A 23,346-nucleotide genomic window follows, 5' to 3' on the forward strand; every position below is an offset into this window, starting at 1 on the left:
ATGGGGATTGAATTAAATCTATAGATTGCTTTAGGTAGTATGGACATTTTAATGATGTTGATTCTACCAATCCATGAACACGGTATATTCTGCCATTTGTTTATGTCTTCCTCTACCTCTTTCTTCAACGTCCTGTAGTTTTCTGAGTACAGGTCTTTTACCTCCTTAGTTAAGTTTATTCCTAGGTATCTTAATTTTTTTGTTGCAATGGTAAATGAGATTGTTTTTGTTGTTTCTCTTTCTGTGAGTTTATTATTGGTGTATAAAAAGGCCATAGATTCTGGGTGTTAATTTTGTATTCTACTCATTACCGAGTTCATTTATTAAGTCTAGTAGCTTTTTTGATGGAGTCTTTAGGGTTTTCTATGTATAATATAGAAATAATGTCATCTGCGAATAATGACGGTTTTACTTCTTCTTTTCCAATTTGAATGCCTTTTATTTCTTTTTTTAAAAATATATATTTTTTATTGAATTTTTAAAGAGAGGAAGGGAGAGGGATAGAGAGTTAGAAACATCGATGAGAAACATCGATCAGCTGCCTCCTGCACATCCCCCACTGGGGATATGCCCGCAACCAAGGTACATGCCCTTGACCGGAATCAAACCTGGGACCCTTTAGTCTACAGGTCAACGCTCTATCCACTGAGCCAAACCGGCCAGGGCTATTTCTTCTTCTTGTCTGATGGCTAAGGCTAGCACTTCCAGTACTAAGTCGAACAGGAGTGGTGAAAGTGGGCATCCCTGTCTTGTTCCTATTCTTAGGGGAAATGGTTTTACTTTTTGCCCATTCAGTATGATGTTGGCTGTAGGTTTATCATATAAGACTTTTATTATGTATGATCCCTCTATTTCCATTTGGCAGAGAGTTTTTATCAAGAAAGGGTGATGTATTTTGTCCAATGCTTTTTCTGCATCAACTGATATGATTATGTGATTTTGTCTCTCAATTTATGTGATGGATCACATTTATTGATTTGCGGATATTTTACCAGCCTTGCAGCCCTGGAATAAATCACACTTTGTCATGGTGTATGATCATAATGCTGGATCCGATTTGCTAGAATTTGGTTGAGGATTTCATCATCTATGTTCATCAGGGATAATGGCCTGTAATTCTCTTTCTTTGTAATGTCTTTATCTGGTTTTGTGATTAGGATAATACTGGCTTCATAGAAAGAGCTTGGAAGTGTGCCTTCCTCTTGAATTTTTTGGAATAATCTGAGGAGGATAGGTTTTAGTTCTTTGAATGTTTGGTCAAATTCCCCTGTGAAGCCATGCAGACCAGGGATTTTGTTTGCTGGAAGATTTTTTTATTACTGCTTCAATTTCATTGGTAGTTATTGGCCTATTCAGGGTTTTTTTTATTATTCCTAAGTTTTGGAAGATTTACATAATTCTTAATAAAGAAAAAGTTCTTTCCAAATCCAAGTGGCAAAGGCAAAATAGAAAAGTATTTTACACTAAATTCTCTTTTTTTAAATATGTTTTTATTGATTTCAGAGAGGAAGGGAGAGGGAGAGAGAGATAGAAACACCAATGATGAGAATCGCTGATCGGCTGCCTCCTGCATGCCCCATGGGGATTAAGTCTGCAACCTGGGAATGTGCCCTGACAGGGAATTGAACCATGACCTCCTGGTTCATAGGTTGATGATCAACTATTGAGCCACACCAACTGAGCTTCACTAAATTCTTACATTCTAGGCTAATGCCAAGTTAAGAAAATGATTCTGAATTAAGATAGTATCTGGGTACTTTAAAACAGAGAACTCAAAATTATTTTGTCCATCCAATACAGTAGTGATCTGAGATAAATTTTTCTTAAAATACTAAGGTTAGATTTAGAATTTAGTTACATGTTACATGATAAATATTATTCTACATTCTGGAAAGAAGTATCAAATTCTCTCAAAACACTATAATTCATTATTTTAATCTACTATCTATAATAATAAAAGCATAATATGCTAATCATACTGGATGACCTTCCTTCCGGACAAAGTCTCAGTGGGCGAGGGCTGCGGCAGAGGCAGCAGAGGCCCCTGGCCGCGACGGTAGCGGGTGGGGGCCAGGGCTGAGGCCCTTGCATGAATTTCGTGCATTGGCCCTCTAGTTGAAGTATAATTCTCCACAGCTTTTATATTATTGAAGTCCAATGAGCATACTATTTTCCACAAATATTGCATTAAACAGATATATAATCCTATTACATTAAAAATACACCTTACAAATAATAATGCAATTATTTAATTTATTCATTCAAATAAATATTACTCAACAATCATTGACTAGGAATATTTACATTCACATACACTAATTATATTCTTAATTAAATATTTATAGGACTGAAAGGACAACTGTCAGTCTTCATTGGAATAAAAATCCTGAAGAAAGAATATGGGAAATCCTTTTGATTAAAAAAAAGATAGATTAAGAAAAACAGTTGAGAGTTGGTTTTGGGAAGTCATTTCTGAATTAATTACATTAAAAATTTCAATTTTCAAAATTCTGTATCTGTGACTATGGTATATATTTTTAAATGAATAAAAATAATTAAGGAATCAATAACCTTCAGGTTCAACAAATTTTTGTTTTTTATTCCTCACAAAATTCTCAATGAATTACTTAGAAAATCTGTGGGAGTATAGATTACATGTGATGTGGAAGACTGATATTTCCTGTTAAAATATATTTTACTGAGTACATTATGCATCATTAAAGAAAGCACAACTGCCATAGCTGGTTTGGCTCAGTGGATAGAATGTCGACCTATGGACTGAAGGGTCCTGGGTAATATTCCAGTCAAGGGCACATGCCCGGGTTGTAGGATTAATCCCTATTAGCAGGCGTGCAGGAGACAATCAGTGATTCTCTCTCATCATTGATGTTTCTGTCTCTCTCTCCCTCTCCTTTCCTCTCTGAAATCAATCCATATATATAGATATATACACACATACATACATATATATATACACACACACATATATACATACATATATATATACACATACATATACATATACATATACATATATATATATATATACACATATATATATATATGAAAGAAAGAAAATACCGCTAAGCACTCAGTTTTCTTTTCTCTGCTCCCCAGGGCTTAACTAGTCTTGATTTTGTTTTTCCAATAAAAGATGATCTTTCTGGGAGGGTATGTTCATGTAGAAAATAGTATACATAATTCCCAGTAAATATACAACTGCAAAAATAAATTAATTCAAGGAATAGAAAGTGACATTATATTAAAGTATGGGATTGACTCATGAGCAAAAACATTAAAAATTGAAACCTTTAAAATTCTTCAAAAATCTTGGGCTATACACAGCTTTCTTATGTAAAACATGGAAAGTATATTGTCATGATAAATTACTACATATTGTTATTATAAATTATTTTATGCATATTTGTAATTATGCTTATAAATAATTATTATAAATTATAAATTAGTCAATAAAAGCTTAAAATTGATGTAAATAAATTCACCTTTCCAAGCAAAGACACTACTAATCATCTTCCATGCCTAGTATCAACTGCCATATTGGCAAGATATCATCAGCCATTAGTTCTACCCCTTGAAAGTCAATCACTAATCAACATTATCCCTTCTCCTAAAATCTATTATATTTCTAAAAAGTAATTTTTCAAAAAAAAAAAAATAAAAATAAAAAGTAATTTTTCTGGGAGTATCTAAGATGGCGGCGTAGGTAAACACCTAAACTGCTGCTTTGCACAACAATTTCAAAACTACAACTAAAAGACAAAATGTTTATCACCCAGAACCATGGGAAAGCTGGCTGAGTGGAAGTTCTACAACTAGAAGGAAAGAGAAAAAGAGCATTGAGACGTGCACAAAAGCTGAAAAGCTGAGGTACGGAGGCGTGCAAATAAGGCTGGAGGCGGGCAACTGGGAGCGCTGCTTTTTTCAACCCAAAGGGAGACAAACTCCCGATTATTCAGAACTCCAGTTTCTGGAGAGACGCGGGGGACCCAAATTCCTACGGGGAGAGGCTGGACTGTCTGCCATCAGGTTGGAAAGTGAGGGTGGCTTGTTTGCAGGGCTGCGTGCAGGAATAATTGTTTACTGCGCTGGGACGCAGGACACGGGGACGCGGTCAGAGACGCAGAGCTGGCTTACTGGCAGCCATCACTGTTTGCCACGCCCTAGCCTAGTGACACCCTGAGACCCCGCCCCGCACAACCTACAAACCCACCCAAGCTCCAAGCAGTGGCTGTAGCATATGAATGGCCTGCCCTATCACAGCTTAACATAGCAAACTTGCAGCCCGGGTCAGACAGCTCCAAAACCTCCAAATCCCAAGCAAAGAGGAGAAAACTGTAGTTCTCGCTGTAGTTCCTGCTGGGTGGCCTTAGACAGTAGCTGACCTGCACCTCATTACAGATCCAGAAGCCAGTGTACCTAGTGGTCAGTGTGAGACACCAGATTTCAACTCCTCACATCCATAAGTAACACATTCAAGAGGCAGACTCAGTGAGCACCAAAGCCCCACTGAAACAAGTCCTGCACCATAAGCGTGTCTCCAGCGCAGCAGTTCTTCCATTAGAGACACAGCGGGTCCTCACAGCCAATTGGCCTGGAGGTCAATTCCTCCCAGTGTACCAACAGCAATCAAGGCTTAACTACACCAAGACTTTGCACTCAGCCCACAAAGGGGTGTACCAAAGGCGTCCACCTCAGGTGATTGGGGAGGCTGAGCTACTGGCCCCTATAGGTCACTCCATCAACACGGGGAAGCAGCAAAATGCGGAGACAAAGAAACATGTCACGAATGAAAGAAATGGAGGAAAGCAAACTACTGGACGACATAGAGTTCAGAACCACATTTATAAAGTTACTCAAGAATCTTCTAAAAACCGCTGAGGAACTTAGTGAGACCTTTAAGGATGTTAATGAGAATGCCAAAAAAATGGAAAAGGACCAGTCAGAAATTAAGCATACACTGTCTGAAATAAAGAATATACAGAAACTCAACTGTAGATCAACGTACCCCAAGAATCAAACCAAAGATCTGAAATATGAGGAAACAAAAAACACCCAACCAGAAAAACAAAAAGAAAAAAGAATCCAAAAATATGAAGATAATGTAAGGAGCCTCTGGGACAACTTTAAGCGTACCAACATCCGAATTTTTGGGGTGCCGGAAGAAGAGAGAGAGCAAAATATTGAAAACCTATTAGAAGAAATAATGACAGAAAACTTCCCCCACCTGGTGAAAGAAATAGACTTACAAGTTCAGGAAGCACACAGAACCCCATACAAGAGGAATCCAAAGAGGACCACACCAAGACACATCATAATTAAAATGCCAAGGGCAAAAGACAAAGAGAGAATCTTGAAAGCAGCAAGAGAAAAACGATTAGTTACCTACAAGGGAGCACCCATAAGACTGTCAGCTGATTTCTCGGCAGAAACTGTGCAGGCCAGAAGGGAGTGGCAAGAAATATTCAAAGTGATGAACAGCAAGAACCTATAACCAAGATTACTCTACCCAGCAAAGCTATCATTCAGAGTTGAAGGTCAGATAAAGAGCTTCACAGACAAGAAAAAGCTAAAGGAGTTCATCACCACCAAACCAGGATTACATGAATTGCTGAAAGGTATTCTTTAAGAAGAGGAAGAAGAAGAAAAAGGTAAAGATAAAAATTATGAACAACAAAATGACATGAAATACATACCTACCAACAAGTGAATCTAAAAATCAAGTGAATAAAAAATCTGAAGAACAGAATGGACTGGTTAATATAATAGAATCAGGGACATAGAAAGGGAGTGGACTGACAATTCTCAGGGGGAAGGGGGTGTGAGGGGTGCGGGAAGAGATTGGACAAAAATCTTACACCTATGGATGAAGACAGTGGCGGGGGGGTAAGGGCATGTGGTGGGGTGGGGAATCAGGTAGAGGGGAGCTATGGTGGGGAAAAAAGAGGAACACCTGTAATAATCTGAACAATAAAGATTTATTTTTTAAAAAAGTAATTTTTCTGTAACTTCACCTCTGTTTAAACTGTTCCGTGTTTCACTATATGTAACACAAATTATTAGAAAATAAAATTTTGCTCAACCTTAAAGCAGTTCTGTTACAACTCTATTGAAAAATGTCACACCAACCAGTAACTTTTAAATTATAGTTAATACTAAAAGCCAATACTCACAAAGAAGGATCTTGTACGAGATCTTTGAGATTTATCCCACTGCGATCTTCTGCAAGATTCCTGAAGCAACTATCACTCACTAAACAGAGAAGGGGGAAAGAAAAATAAAATTAATTTTTGTTTACATTTCATTTAAATTACTGCTGACAAAATGAATTTTGAAATTAAAATTGTCTCTCAGGATACAGTTTTTCCAAACAGCAATATTGGTCAATCTCTGGGCCTGGTACACTTAGCAAGAAATATTAATATTAATATTCAATCCCAACCCAATAATCTAAACACAAAAACTCTATATAAAACGCAGTGTCTAAAAGAGTAAACCTGTGAGTCAAAATTTTGTTATTTTTACAAAGCTAATTCACCAACACAGAGTGGAAAGTCACTGCTTCCACAAAACTTCAAAAAAAGATAAATTATCTCCCCAAATCATATTTTTAAGTATACTGAAAAGCAATGGAAGTAAAATCTATACTAATAAAAGGGTAATGTGCTAATTAGACTGGGAGACCTTCCAGACATCCTTCCAGACAAAGCCATGGTGGCAGGGCTGAGGCAGAGGCAGTTAGGGGCGAGCAGGCCAGGAGGGGAGGGCAGTTGGGGGTGATCAGGTCGGCGGGGGGGGGGGGGCAGTTGGGGATGAGCAGGCTGGCAGTGGGGGGGGCAGTTTGGGGTGAGCAGGCCAGCAGGACGGGGCAGTTGGGGGTGAGCAGGCTGGCGGGGGGTGGGGGGGGTCAGTTGGGGACAAGAAGGCTGGCGGGGGGGGGGGCAGATGGGGGTGAGCAGGCCGGCAGGTAGAGTGGTTAGGGGCAATCAGGCAGGCAGGCAGGTGAGTGGTTAGGAGCCAGTGGTCCCAGTTTGCAAGAGGGATGTCCGGGTGCTGGTTTAGGCCTGATCCCTGTGGGACATCCCCTGAGGGGTCCAAGATTGGAGTGGGTGCAGGCTGGGCTGAGGGACACCCCCCACCCCGCGCACGAATTTCGTGCACTGGGCCACTTAGTAAATAAAGAGAATAGTAGTATCTATTCTTAGGTAAGCTCAGGCTGTTGATTGCTTTCATTTCTGGGAGATTTGCCATTTAGACACAATCTAAGATTCAGAAAGAGCGACACCACCAAGGAAAAGAGAAACCAGCATAGCTCTTTATGGTTCATGCACTGGTATGATAGTTTGGAATTTTATGAAATTCTCCAAATACAGACAGTTTTCTATTGGGAGATCTGTTGAGGACTTGGACTGCACGAATGGACTGAGAAAGAAGGACAGATTGAGCTAGAAAGGAAAAAAAAATGTTTTCTGTAGTGTTATAGTGCTTAGGAGTCAAAGTCACACTGTAACAGTTAGCGCCTACCATTTATAGTATAGAATCTCAAGAGGTTTCCCCTCACGACATTTGTTTTCAACCAAAAGCACCCCCCCACCTTGAGAGGGGGGAATGAAAAAGAGGAGGCAAAACCCAAAAGGTAGAGCAAAATTTCCCACAATGTCACAGTTCATTAAGTATAGTCACGCCAAAGAGAAATACCTACTACAAAACAGGTCTTGCTTTTAAGACATTTAAAACCAGAGGTACGAGGTATATGTAAAGGTGTCACTCAAATCACCCAGCTCAATTCATGGTAGAGTTAAGGTAATTAGCACTTCATCATTTCTTTGGAATATAGCAAGAAAATAACATTTACATCAATCTTATTATCCTATATAAACAGTATTTGGGGTACAATAATAATTATGAAACATGGGCCACAAAATATGACCAATAACTAATAGAAAAAATATCTATAAGCAAACCTACAGATGATACAGATTTAGAAGATAAAGACTTTAAGAAAACTGTATAACAAAAGTTAAATAAGGCACATAAAAGTGTTCACAGAATAAAAGAAAAATTCAACAGATAAATCTATGGAAAGAATTAAATAGTGATTTTAGAACTGAAAAATACCATATGTGATATTGAGAAATGAGTGGGTAAGTTTTATAGCTGACCCAACACAGCAAAAGACAGGCTAGTGAACTTGAGATCAGCAGAAAATATCTAACTAAAGCACAGAAAGGAAAAAAAAAAGAGAAAAACTAAACAAAAAAGACATGTGGGAATTAAACAACCCAACTTAACTGCAGTTGAGAAGAGGAGAGAGAATGAGGATGAAGAAATAGTTTCAAAATAAATAAATAAAAAAGCTAAGAATACACCTAAACTGATACTATACATTATCTCACTGACTCAGGAAGTGTAGCCAACCCAAGAATGGAAAAAATCAGATGCAGCAGTAAAATGGCTGAAAATTAAAGACAACCTTAAATACAGCTAGGAAGAAGAAGGACACATCACCATCAAAGGAAAAGCAAAACTTATAGCTGAGTATTCAACATAAACTATGGAATCCAGAAGACAATGAAATGACATGTTTAAAATGCTGCGTGAGGGAGGACAATCTGAGAATATAAAAATCTATATCTTGATAAAATATTTATTCTAAAATTAAAGTCAAAATAAAGCTTTATATAATACTAGAGGCCCAGTGCATGAAATTTGTGAATGGGAGGGGGCGTCCCTCAGCCTGGCCTGCACCCTCTCCAATCCGGGACCCGTCAGGGGATGTCCGGCTGCCGATTTAAACCGGCAGTCGGACATTCTTCTTGCAATACGGGACCACTGGCTCCTAACTGCTCACCTGCCTGCCTGATCTCTCCTAACCACTCTGCCTGCCTGCCTGATCACCCCTAACCACTCTGCCTGTCTGACTGATTGCCCCTAACCACATCTGCCTGCCTGCCTAATCACCCCTAACTGCCTCTGCCTGCCGGCCTGATCCCCACTAACCACTCTCCCCTGTCGGCGTGATCACCCCTAACCACTCTTCTATTCTGGCCTGATTGCCTTAAACTGCTCTCCCCTGCGGGCCTGATCGCCCCTAACCACCTCTGCCTAGGCCCCACTACCATGGCTTTGTCCGGAAGGATGTCTGGAAGACATCCGGTCTATCCGGTCTAATTAGCATAGTACCCTTTTATTAGTATAGATTTTATATTAGGTAAGCATAAATATTAAGTGATTGTTTTCTATTTCAAGTTAACAATACACACACACACACACACACACACACAATGAGTGGCCAGATTATTATGGTCTCTGAACGCATAATAACCTGGCCACTCAGTGTAGACTGACCACAGAGTTGGGATTTTAAAATAAGGTTTTTCCATGTATAAGAACTGCATTGTGGGTAGTTAGAAAGAAGCAGAGCATTTACTAGCCAAAGGCTGGGGGCCACTATCTCCTGGTCCCTTGACATATCAAGATTTGCAAGCTTTCCCTTACACATAAGTACACTGAGTGGCCAGATTATTATGTGTTCAGAGATCATAAAAATCTGGCCACTCAGTGTATGGGTGTGTGTGTGTGTGTGTGTGTGTGTGTGTGTGTGTGTGTGTGTGTGTATATATATATATATATATATATATATATATATATACATATAGATATATATATGTATATATATATGTATATATGCCATTTATAATCTACATAAAAAGCAAGAACAATATAACATTAAAAATATTTAAAGTTGAAAAAGGTTTGAATTCTTATTAATTACCCCCAAAATCCCCATGTTTTTTGCAATGAGTGAAGTAATTTTGATTAATATATTATTTTTATTCCATATTTAATAGACACTGATCTCAATCTGTTGATTTGAGATAAAATTTCTGCTTTTCATAACTTTAAAAAAATGCTCTTTATTATACCATTAAATGAGTAGGACCAAAAAAGAAAATGTTGGCATATTTTAAGAAAAGTTGGTTTTCAGCTGAGCTGAACTAAAATTGAAAGTATGATAATACATTATAAAATTTGTTCTCATAAAGTTTCTTGCCCAATTTGGCAAATGCAAGTGCTTAGTTATAAACATCAAGAGCCTGTAGGTTTGGTAGGCTTAATTAAAATGGAATAAACCTTTGATCCTTTAAAGGCTTGCTAGTCAGCTCTCTGTGAAATGAGTTTTGCTAAAAAAGGCCCTTTTCTAAAATTCATGTCCCATTCAAATATTAAGTTTAAAACAGAAGAAATCTAAAGAAATCATTTATTAACAAAAAATTCTGAAACTTTGGCTGCCTAATAAAATAATTTTTTTTAGTTAAAATTTTTTTCACCAATGCAACAAATATTATTTCTGAATTATAAATAAGACTAGAGGCACAGGGCACGAAATTTGTGCACTGGGGGAGGGGGTGTCCCTCAGCCCAGCCTGCACCCTCTCCAATCTGGGACCCCTTGGGGGATGTCCCACAGCAATCTGGCCTAAACTGGCAGTAGGACATCCCTTTCACAATCTGGGACTGCTGGCTCCCAACCGCTCGCCTGCCTGCCTGCCTGATTTCCCCTAACTGCTTCTGCCTGCAAGCCTGATCAATCCCTAACCACTCACCTGCCACCCTGATCGAAGCCTAACTGCTCCCCTGCTGGCCCGATTGCCCCCAACTGTCCTCCCCTGCCGGCCTGGTCACCCTTAACTGCCCTCCCCTGCAGGCCTGATCCCCCCCGACTGACCTCCCCTGCTGGCCCAGTCACCCCTAACTGCCCTCCCTTGCAGACCTGGTCACCCCTAACTGCCTCTGCTTGCCTTCCTGATCGCCCCTAACTGCCCTCCCCGGCCAACCTGATCTCGCCCCCAACTGCTCTCCCCTGCCAGCCCGATCTCACCCCCAACTGCCTCTGCCTGCCTGATCACCCCAAACTGCCCTTACCTTGCTGGCCTGATCTCACCCCCAACTACCCTCCCCTGCCGGCCTGATCTTGCCCCCAATGGCCCTCCACTGCCGGCCTGGTTGCCCCCAAGTGCCCACCCCTACGGGCCTGATCTCGCCCCCAATGGCCCTCCTCTGCAAGCCTGATCTCGCCCCCAACTGCCCTCCCGTGCCGGCCAATTTGGTTCCGATTGGTCGGTTTCTATGCAAGAAAGCATCTAAAGCTCCGCCTCCTAGGCAGCCATTGGCTCCTCACAGTTCACCCAGATGTGGTTCTGATTGGTTGGTTTCTATGCCAGTCAGTGTCAAAAGCTCCGCTTCCTAGGCAGCCATTGGCGCCTCACAGTTCACCCAGATTTGGTTCTGACTGGTCACTTTCTATGCCAGTCAGTGTCTCTGGGCCTCAGAGAGGTGGGGCTAATCAGCAGCCCCTGCGGAGGCCAGGAGAGAAACAGAGGTTTGGCTACTGGCAAAGCTGGGAGAGAAAGAGTGAGGCAACGGCTGATCAACAGCAGCCATGAAGGCTGGGAATCAGACCTTGCCTCTCTCTTTGGGCCTCTCTCTGGGCCTGATCCACAGTCCCCTCGGTAGTCAGTGCTGGGTCGCTGTGCCCGCACCAGCGGCTGTCAGTGCTGGGTTGCCATGGCAACCTGGCTGCAGGACTGACTTCCAGTCGGTCAAGCCTTCAGTCGTTTTGGACATTACAGACCCTGGGTTTTTATATATTAGGATAAGGTGTCTTTAAACAGAAACACATAAAATATGTATTGATCAGCTGACCAAAATATTGTGAACAAAGGCTCTCAGTAACCTACCCCTGTAATTCCTCTAGGAGTAATGGTTCGGTATCTACTAATTCAGTGTGTGCGCATCTTTATAGTACAACTAGTAGCCCTGCGCACAAATCCGTGCACGAGTAGCTTGCGGCTGCTTGCCTCAGCTGGCTACCCGCCCAACACTGCTGGTAGCTCTCTGCTGCTCGTAGCTCGCTGCCCTGCTCTCCTGGAGCTCTCCGCCTGCTGGCCTGCCCTCCTGTAGCTCTCCACCCGCTGTCCTGCCCTCCTGTAGCTCCCCCCGACCCCCTCCGTCTCCCCCCCCTCACAGCTTGCTGCCCTGCCCCCTCCTGTAGCTCTCTGCCACCCACTTGTAGCTTGTAGTTTGCTGCCCCACCCTCCTGCAGATCCATGATCCAGTCCTTAGATGGTGGGTCGTTATGCCTCAGGGCATAATGGATAATTAGCATATTCCTCTCTTATTATATAGGACTAAAGGCCCTATACACAAAAATTCATGCAAGAGTAGGCCTTCCTTCCACCTGCTGCTGGCACTGGCTTCCCTCCACCACCCTCCTCCGGCGGCTAACAGACACCTGGGACCTGAGCTGGCTTCCCTTGGGCTGCCAGCAGGCACCTGGACCTGGGCTGGCTTCCCTTGGGCTGTCCGCAGGCACCTGGGACCCGGCTGGCTTCCCTCCTGACCTGGCTTCATCAGGAAGGACGTCCGGAATAACATCAGGTCTAATTAGCATATTACCCTTTTATTATTATAGATACTATAAGTAATGAAAATGAACTGTGTTTAGAATATGGCCAAATACATAGTAAAAGCTAGGTAACTAATAATTAGCATTACTGGTTTATTATTATTTAGCACAAGCACATACTCAAACCTCTGCTTAATTACTGCCTGAATAAAAATAAGAACCAGATAGAAAAAGGAAGAAAATTTCCTAATTATTCTTATAAAATAGGCATGACAATAACCCCAAAATTTGACAAAAACTACATAAAGAAAGAAAACTACAGATCAAATACACTTATGAATAACACTGTAAAAATCTTACGATATTTTTCAAAAGAATTCAAACAGTCCACGCAAGAGAAGAAAGTCATAATTAATTTTGGCAGTTCTTAAAATAGTATACCAGCTTGACAATGTTAGCCAGATTTAATCAACTCATTTTTAAATGAAAACTTCCAAATAAAATCTTTTATCGTTACCACAAATAAGTATGGCTTGCCATAAATAAAAGTAACAGTAAATATATATTTCATTAAATTCTAGCAGAGAATGTTACTTACAGAATATTCTGCATCTAAGCCCCTCTTTGTTAAAAAGGGAGAATGATAAATGTTCAAGGTGTGTCAAGATTATGTTTATGCATATAATGTAAAGGAGTGAAAAATCATTAAAAAGGGGAAAGCTTTTTAAGTGATTTGATACTATTTAATGCTCTGCCCCTAACATTCCTAAAATCATCCCACTTTGAGAAACACTGTATCATGCTATTTCTTAATTGATATTAGCTCTGGAAATATTTCTCCCCACAACAGTTTAAACTCTATTGACAGAAAATAAATTTATATTTAATTCCTTATAGTATCTAGTCCAATAACTGATCCTATTAAGTGAGCCAAAAAGATAACTCATTATACCAGGCAACTTATTCAGAATTGTTGAATTCTTAGAGCTGAAAAACCTCGTAAGATCACCTATTATTCTAACTTTATTAATTTAAAGATATGAATGCTAAGGGCCAAAGACAGTAAGTGACTAGCCTGATACTCAAATTTGTTTTTAGTGACACTGAGATTTCTTAATTATCAGATGTTAAGTGAATGGCTAAAGGCAAATCAACCCAGTTGACATTTTATTTAAGGCCAGAAAGACAACAGATTTGGGAAGGGAGAAGGTAAGAGTCACAGACATTGAGAGAGATAACTTACCCAAAAATGGTCCACAAGAAGAATTCTTAGGCTGGAAAAAAACCTAGCCAGAATTCCACCCACATTTCAAAGATTCTCCCAGGTGAAAAGGTAGAGAGGCAGAGAGGATCCTCTCAGGGAGATGGCTGTGTCCATGCCTTAGTGAGAATTTTCTCAACTTCTTTTATCACTGTAAGAGTTGTCCCATGCCTGGAATCTCAAGCATTTGTTGATTCCACTAGTTTCCTCCCATCTCCCAACCCCCAATCCTGAACTGACTGTAAATATATGTTCAACACTGCAAGAAGAGTTGCAATAAAAATACAAAATTCAAGTAACCCTTGAAGTGAAAAATTTGTCTCTAAAACTCTGACTTAATGATAACATTTTTCTAACCCATAGAAAAAAAATTTTTGAGGATTAAAATAGAGACAGCTTCCTCAGAAGATAAACTTTAAAAATGAACTGGAAACATTACTATGTATGAAAAATAGTTATTTTGTTTGTAAATTATGCAATTTAACTTTTAAAATGGGGAGTGGCATAGGGTTATTATAAGTATACAGAATATATAAAAAAACTGGCCAGATGCAGGGTCACTTCAGAAACATGGGGGTCTAAAACCTGGGAATCAAACACCCCATCAGGATTCTCTTTGCCTCTCCAGCTTTTTCATCTCTGCTTCTCTGTGAGATCTCATTCTCTCCAAATAAACATAGGTAACCTATCTATATGGTGTGGGAAAGGGAAAGGAGGGCATGATCTTTGGCAGGTTAGAACTATCCACCCTGGATATATTACTGCTTGTTTCCCGGTGCAGCCTGCACCCTCTCCAATCAGGAACCCCTTGGGTGATGTCCGACTGGGGTTTAGGCCCAATCCCTGCAGTCAGATAGCCCTCTCATAATCTGGGACCGCTGGCTCCTAACCACTCGCCTGCCTGCCTGCCTGCCTGATTGCCCCCTAACTGCTCCCCTGCAGGCCTGATTGACACTTAACTGCTCCCCTGCCAGCAAGATCGCCCCCAACTGCCCTCCCCTGCCAACCTGATCACCCACAACTGCCCTCCCTAGCTGGCCTGATTGCCCACAACTGCCCTCCCCTGCTGCGAGCTACCTCCTTCTCTGGGACCCGTCTCCACTGCGTGAGGCAGTGGAGATGCCAAGACTGGCCTCCTCCATGCCACACGGAGCCGCGGGACACCCAGGCCTCACTGTGTGGAGTGGCTGCCAGGCTCCACCTCCACTGTGCACGCAGCCATCTTGTGGTGGCCATCTTGTGACATTGCGTGCAAGGGCCACCAAGGCTTTTATTAGTATAGATAGCCAATGGGGTGGGGAATTACGATTGGCTATATCTGGGTTAACTCCCCAGCCTAATAACCAAGGGTAGAATATTATGTTTGGTATAGTCCCATCAAAAGCATAATGATATGTGTTGGGGAAGAAGTATGGTCTGTTAACAGAAATTAGAAAAGTATGCTGGACAGAGAAAAATGCTAACTACCATATTTTAATTCAATTTCAGTTGTATATAATCAATTCCTCAAGATAACAGATTTATTGGTACACGGGGAAATACGATTGGTTAGTTCTTGAGGAAAAACACCTTCATCAGCCAAGGTTTACAATTATCAACAGGAGTGTTTAAACACAAGCCACCCCTCAGTATTAATAAATTAAGATGATATATACATACATATATCCTATCTAATAAAAGAGTAATATGCAAATTGGCCGTACCTCCGCTACACCCACAAGCCATGCTCACCAGCCAATCAGGAGGGAATATGCAAATAAACTCAACCAACATGGATGCAGCCATGGAGAGCAGGGGGGAGGCTTGGGTTTCCCCGGCAATGGAGGAAGCCAAGCTTTCCACCTGCCCTTGCCGGCCCAGGCCTCCACTCAATGCTACAAAGTTTCAATTACAGAAGATAAATTAATCCCAACAGAAATGGCAGCAGCCACGGAGCTGGACAGAGCAGGAGGCTAGGGTTGCCCACGGCAATGGAGGAAGCCAAGCTTCTGCAGCTCTGGCCTGCTTTGGCCTCCGCTTAAGGCTACAAAGTTTCAATTATAGAAGATACATAAATCTCAACAGAAATGGCTGCCACCATGGAGCGAGCAGAAGGCTTGGCTCCACTCCAGGCTACAAAGTTTCAATTGTAGAAGATAAATAAATGCCAGATACCAGGGCCTCTGCTTGGGTTGCCGGGGGGCGTGGCCGGCCTGCAAACCACCGAAGGCCCCTCGCCCAGGCCGCCCCACACCCCAAGGGAACCCCCACCCTAATCCGGGACACCCTTCAGGGCAAACCAGCTGGCCCCTACCCATGCACCAGGCCTCTATCCTATCTAATAAAAAAGTAATATGCAGATTGACCATCACTCCAATACATAAGATGGATGCCCGCATGTAGTCAAAGATCCTGCCCCCATGTGGACAGAAGATGGCCACCACAAGATGGCCAGCAGGGGAGGGCAGTTGGGAGGGACCAAGCGTGCAAGGGAGGGCAGTTGTAGGCAATCAAGCCTGCAGGGGAGGGCAGTTAGGGGTGACCCAGCTGGCAGAGGAGGGAAGTTGGGGGTGAGTGGGTCTGCAGGGAAGGGCAGTTGGGGGGGACCCAGGCCTGCAAGGGAGAGCAGTTGGGGGGTACCAGGCCTGCAGGGGAGGGCAGTTAAGGGTGACCAGGCCTGCAGGGAAGGGCAGTTAGGGGTGTCCAGGCCTGCAGGGGAAGGCAGTTAGGGGCAAACAGGCTGGCAGGGGAGCAGTTAGGCATTAATCAGGCTGGCAGGGGAGTGGTTAGGGGGTGATCAGGCTGGCAGGCAGAAGCGGTTAGGGGCAATCAGGAAGGCAAGCAGGCGAGCAGTTGGGAGACAGCAGTCCTGGATTGTGGGAGGGATGTCTGACCGCCCTCAAGGGGTCCCAGATTGGAGAGGGTGCAGGCTGGGCTGAGGGACACCGCCTCCCCGGTGCACAAATTTCATGCACCGGTGCTCTAGTATACATATAAGCATATACACACATATATAATGTACTATTGCATATGCTTAAAATGAGTTGATTTTAGCTACAATATAAAGCTAAATTCATTTCATCAACATGCCTTTTTTATTCTTGGAAATAGTTTTCCTATAATATCTTTTCAAGGCCAAATATATCACATGTTTATAAATATGCTATAAATGTATATAAAGATGGCATGTCAAGAAAATTGTCACAATTCACTGATTTACCCCACTGAGCTGAAAAGACAAGAATTTACGTAGCAAAAAAGAAATGCTCATGAAATGGGAAATATACAGGTAGAAAAGGATAGAATAATGATGTATAAAGTGATATATTCTATAAATAGTTCAAGTATTGATAGTATTCAATCTGTTTAATGTACTAGAAAGAAAGAGAATGTATTTAAAGTTCAAATTCAATTACTATTTCCAACCAAGGACTTTTGAAGACTCAAAGCACCTATTTACTCATATCCTTTCATCAAAATTTCTTTTGAGAGTGAATAACAAATTAGATTTAAAAATAAAATTAGAAATAAAAATAACTGAATAAACATATATATTCCCCTCTTATCCCCTCCGGGAAACAATATAGATGTTATTTATATCATGTTGGCGACTCAGTAGATGGCACTGTTCTCATTAAATCAAAATAGATCTAATAATCTGGTTTGAAATGTCATAATAAGAAACAGGGTATATAAACTTAACCAAGAATACTAATGTGCTTTTACCAAAAATATAAAACAGTAGCCTAAAAACTTATATAAATGAATGAATTGATCTAACCAAATTTTAAATATGGTGAATGATTATTTATAAAATTATTATTTCCTACTGCAGCTTAACTAGAATTCTATATGTTTTCTTTGTAATATTAATGAATAATCTAATAACACCTCTACTAAAAAAAATAAATTGGTTCTCTTTCCCCTAATTAAAGTGTGAAATAACAGTACTCTTATTTCTTTTAACAGCTCCTTGTCAAAAATAAGAGAATGTAATTATTGACAAGGAGTACATCTTACACATTTTTATAGATCCCACAGTGAGTAGTACATAAATATACCCAGGGTGACGCCTAAAAAACACTTACTTAACAAAGGCACCAAATAAAGTTATTTTCTAAACATAATATTCATCAACAAAGTGCATAAAATTATTTACTGAGTGGGATATACATGAGTAAATAAAAGCAACAAAAGTGAAACCAATAAAATCCATTATCCAGACTGGTAATTTAACCTGGAGATTTTATATTTAAACTAGAGGTCCGCTGCACAAAATACATGCACAAGGTGGGGGGGTGTCCTTCAACCCAGCCTGCACCCTCTCCAATCTGGGACATCCTTCTCACAATCCAGGACTGCTGGCTCCCAACTGCTTGCCTGCCTGCCTTCCTGATTGCCCCTAACCGCTTCTGCCTGCCAGCTTGATCACCCCCTAACCACTCGCTTGCCAGCCTAATTGATGCCTAACTGCTCCCCTGCCAGCGTGTTTGCCCCTAACTGCCCTCCCCTGCAGGCCTGGTCACTCCCAACTGCCCTCCCCTGCTGGCCTGATCGCCCCCAACTGCCTTCCCTTGCAGGCCTGGTCCCTCCCAACTGCCCTCCCCTGCTGGCCTGATCGCCCACAACTGCCCTCCCTTGCAGGCCTGGTCCCTCCCAACTGCCCTCCTCTGCGGGCCATCTTATGGCGGCCATCTTGTGTCCACATGGGGACAGGATCTTTGACCACATGGGGCAGCCATCTTGTGTGTTGGAGTGATGGTCAATTTGCATATTATTCTTTTATTATATAGGATTCTAAAGTGATGAGTTTTTTATTTCCACATGAAAAAGGAAATAATCAAGTAAAAGAAAGGATCCACATAAACTAGGTTGTATTAATGGCCCTAAGACATCTGAGTGACTATCTTTATTTAGTCAGTCATTCAACAAGTATTTTCTGAGAACCCTAAAGTGTACTATATTATACTAGAAGCCCGGTGCACGTCACTCAGCCTAGCCTGCGCTCTCTTGCAATCCGGAACCCCTGGGGGAAGCGAAGTGGTAGTTCACAGTTTACCCCTACTTCCTAATTGTGCAAAATTCCATTATTAGAAATGTTGCTATGTGTGCTTTAAAGGTTATATTTGTTTTTAATGTTAAAAATAAAGATATCATGTTTTCATTTAAACCTCTTGAAATATTATAAAACAATCCATGTTCACTAATACAAAGGTTGAGAGTTCAGGCCAGAACCATTAGCTACTTGAATTTTATTTTCCTTCCCCAACAATTTGCTAGATGCTTGCACTGTTCTCTGCTCTCTATGGCATGGCATTCCCAGGCCGGGCGCTGCACCACTCCCGCTCATCGAGTCCCACTGCGCCTGCCGCCACCACTGCTCGGTAGCGCTGCCACGGAGGCGGGAGAGGTAGTGCTGCCGCAGCTGCACTTGCCAGCCATGAGCCCGGTGTCTGGCATCCGCAGGTGAGCTGACGGCGTTCCTGCTGTGGGAGCGCATTGACCACCAGGGAGCAGCTCCTGTGTTGAGTGTCTGCCCCCTGGTGGACAATGTGCATCATAGCAACGGGTCATTCCGTCATTTGGTCTATTTGCATATTAGGCTTTTATTATATAGGACTAGAGGCCCAGTGCACCAAATTCGTGCACGGGTAGGGTCCCTAGCGGCTCCTGGCTGGAGCCTCCCTTCCCCCAGCTGCCTGGCGCCGCGGCCACTGACCGGGGCCTCCCTTCACACCTGCCTTGGCCTGGCGCCGCCCACTCACCTGCTGCACCATCCCGCTGCATTCCCGCTCTCATCGGGGATCATCTGGATGGGCAGCACCTCCATTGCTGCTCCCTGCAAGCACCGCATCACCAATGCCTGCCATGTTCCACACTGCCCCCTGGGTGGTCAGCACATGTCTAACTCCTGGTCGGTCAAACTCCCGCCCATGGGGACAATTTGCATATTAGCCTTTTATTATATAGGACTGGAGGCCCAGTGCATGAAATTCATGCAGGGAAGGGTCCCTCAGCCTGGCCTGCATCCTCTCACAATCCAGGACCCCTCGGGCCTAAACCAGCAGTTGGACATCTCTCCCAATCTGGGACCAGTCGCCCCTAACCACTCGCTTGCCTGCCTGCCTGCTCACCCCTAACTGCTCACCCCTAATCACTCGCCTGCCTGCCTGCTCGCTCCTTACCACTTTCCTGCCTGCCCTCTTCAGTGCACATCATAGTGATCAGTTGTTCTGGTCATTCCACCATAACTGTCACTTAAGGTTATATATATACACACACACACACACACATACATACACACACTAGTGGCCCAGTGCACAAATTCGTGCAATTGAAAGGAAATTAGAAGAAATATTTTAATATTACTATTCGCCCTTTCTCTATAATAGAAGTGTCAACCAAATTCACGATCAACAGTAATAGATGGAAACACATGCATGTGATTGGTACCAACGAGAGCTTTATATGTATCGGGCATGTATGTGTGAGTCAACTTAGCCTTTTATAGATATAGAGCAAGCTTGCTTAATTAGACCTGCTTTCTAATTTACCTAAACTTTTTCTAGCCCAGTGAAGCACCCCAACTTCTCTTTCAGGTAATTGTCAGCAACACAGCAGTAAATATCAACACGAAGCACATTATGACTGTAGATCATACAGGGAGAACAAAGAGTAAAATATATTCTGCGCAGTGAGAAAATCTGAAGTCATTTTCAAGGTCCATCATTTCTTACTGCTTTTCAGTCAGGTAAAGTTTCTAAATCTCCATTTTCTGGCTAATGAAAAGAAAACAGGATTCCACCAAGTCTCCTTTCTACCTACTCCAGGACTTCTGGGAGGATCAAATGAGATGAGGCATGGTAAAACACTTCATAGACATTTGGTTACAGTGTAAAGTGTTTCCACCTGGGTATAAAGCAAGTCATGTTCTTGCTGAAGAAACTGCAAGGAGGATAGTCCTTTCTAGGGAGAGGAAGCCAGGTGTTGCTACTTGATGTTATTCCCTGGAGGAGGTAAGGAACTTAGCATATTAGTCTTTCATATAGATAGATGACTTCACAGTCCAAGATCCTAGGGATTTTTAACAGGAATCATGGCAATCCTCCTAGATCTATTAGCTCTACATCCCACCCATCTTTCTCATTTTCTTGCTCTATATCTGAACAGAATAGCCAGGCCCTTGGAATATTCCATATGAAAGCAATTCAGCATTAAATAGCCTTATCTGTTTCTCTTTTAGGGCTTAACATTAGTCACTCTTCCAGACCAAGTACTGATATAGAGCCACTACTGCCAAAGGCTACACCACCATCCCAAGTCCCCTAGGCTGCTAAAACAAATATAAAGATCAGATGCCATTTCTAGGCTCTAATGTTGCTCTGTACTCTTAGTTTAGCTTTTCCTAACCCAGTAGGCTCAAGATTCTAGGATTTTGCTTTAGTACCTGCTACTCTGTTTTCTTACCAGTTTTTTTATCTGGGGTTCTGTAGCCAAGTCCCAGAACTCTGCTAAATGGCAAAATTCATTCTCAAGATAATAATTATATCCCTTCATGATGATTACCTATATTGAATTTCCTGATATACCCTGACTACCTGATTGGCAACAACTTCATTTGAAAACTTAGTGCCAACAACACTGTTTTAAAGACAACCTAGCCTGCCACACTTTTTGTTTTCTCTTATCTATTCAGTTCAATTTCCAAAATCAGCATCTACAGCCAAATCTGTGCTACAAAGTTCCAAAGAGGCTAAGCTTCTGTTAAGTTCCAGGCTCCTTAATAACTGTCAACAGCCCTGTGTTGCCTGGAGAAACCTTGCCCCAAGATGTGATGTCATTAGCTTTATTCTGTAAAATATTTAGGAGTCTATAAACACTCGTAAGCCTCTTAAACTCAAAATATCTCTAGTTCAGAACACAAATCAACAAACAAAAATTAACTATCTGTCAGTACGAGGCCTAATTAAAGATCTTACAGATAAAAAAGAAAAATTCCTTCCTTTAAGGAGCTCAGTCTTGTGGGGCTAAAAGTCTTCCATTAAGTTAAAGGATAGTTTGGGAATGCATACAACCTAGACTGGAAAAAAAGGCAATAAAAAAATACCAGCTGCCTACTATGTGTTAGAGACAGTCAATACAATCCCTTAAAGTATGCATTCCTTCATAAAACAGTCTTCCAAAGTCAGCTACAGAATAAAGAAAATACCCAAGATAAGGATTTATGTCTCTCTACCTATTTGATTAAATGGAAATAATATCTTCATTGAGAACTATTAATACCTGAATGTATTACAGTGAAATCTCTTTCTACAGAGATTTTTAAATTTTTTAATCCTCATCCAAGATTATGTTTTTATTGATTTGAGAGAGAGGAAGGGATAGAGAGAGGGAGGAAGAGAGAGATATCAAAGTGAGAAAGAAACATCCATTGGTTGCCTCCTGTACTCATCCTGACCAGGGATCTAACCTGCAACCTGGGTATGTGCCCCAGCTGGGAATCAAACCTGAGACCTTTCTGTGTACAAGCTGATGCTCCAACCAATTGAGCCACACCCACCAGGGCTACAGAGATTTTTTTAAAATATATTTTATTGATTGTTTACAGGGAGGAAGGGAGAGGGAAAGAGAGTTAGAAACATCGATGAGAAAGAAACATCGATCAGCTGCCTCCTGCACACCCCCTACTGGGTATGTGCCCGCAACCAAGGTACATGCTCTTGACCGGAATTGAACCTGGGACCCTTCAGTCCACAGGCTGACACTCTATACACTGAGCCACACAGGTGAGGGCGAGATTTTTTTTTTTTTTTAAGTATGCCATAAGATACTAAAATGTCAAAGAAAGCTTTAAGTTTAAGGATCTTTAAGGCTAGATGAGGAATTCATTCCCAGCAAGTAAAAATAGAGAAATAAAGGTGCTACCTTCATTATTATTAATAGGAAAGGAGCAAAAGGGAGGGCACACATTTTAAGCATGGTTATCTGGGCTGCTTCACCGGGAAGCTTCAACCTTACACTCTCCAGGGAACCACAGGTCCATTCCCTGCAGATTACTGAAGGGAAGTGACTGAACAAAGGGGAAAATGGGCACATGTGCAGTAAAGTTTGGGTCATATAAAGGAAGAACTTGTCTATCAATTTAGCCTGGAACAAAGATAACCAGCTGGAGGGGGTAGAGCCACTGCAAGCACAGGAAATCTTAGGTTAAAATCTGCCAACAAAGGATTTCTCTCTCTTGTTCCTCATGCTTTTCTCCTGCTTCCTTATACTCACCCATGTTCCCTCCACAGCCATGTGGCCCCAGAAACTGCAAGGCTACCCCACACCCAATGGACTAGAGCTGGGGAACACAAGCTAAGCTAGCCTGATGATGGCCTGGACTGTGCAAATATTGAGTGGAAACTATGGACACTGGTTTTAATCCTAGCTCTGCTGAAGACACAGCTGGATCTTAGAAACTTGGGGTTTTACATAAATACAACTCATTCTCCCATGAAAATCTCAAAAAATTTCTTTTCTCATGACATCACAAGAAGCCTACTTTCACCAGCAACATGTGGGAACATGAAGAACACCCCATGAATAACAAAGGAAGACTTTTTAATTTCACTTCATGTTTTAACTTTAATTTTATTGATGACACTATTACAGATGTCTCTATGTCCACACTCCCTTTG

The 23,346-nt window shown here is 41.9% G+C and overlaps 1 protein-coding gene across 23 annotated transcripts in view; it reads right to left on the reverse strand.

The window, feature by feature from the left end:
- GPHN (gephyrin) overlaps positions 1 to 23,346 on the reverse strand; it is a 439,592-nt gene that overhangs the window by 351,681 nt on the left and 64,565 nt on the right. For all 23 annotated transcript variants that reach the window (XM_080684045.1, XM_080684039.1, XM_080684042.1 and 20 more), the window contains exon 2: positions 6,192 to 6,270. In XM_080684045.1, the coding sequence (XP_080540171.1) occupies positions 6,192 to 6,270 (79 nt within the window). The remainder of the gene's footprint in view (positions 1 to 6,191; positions 6,271 to 23,346) is intronic.

The sequence above is a fragment of the Plecotus auritus genome (genome assembly GCF_963455305.1).
Source record: "Plecotus auritus genome assembly, chromosome: 1".
NCBI classification, from domain to species: domain Eukaryota; kingdom Metazoa; phylum Chordata; class Mammalia; order Chiroptera; family Vespertilionidae; genus Plecotus; species Plecotus auritus.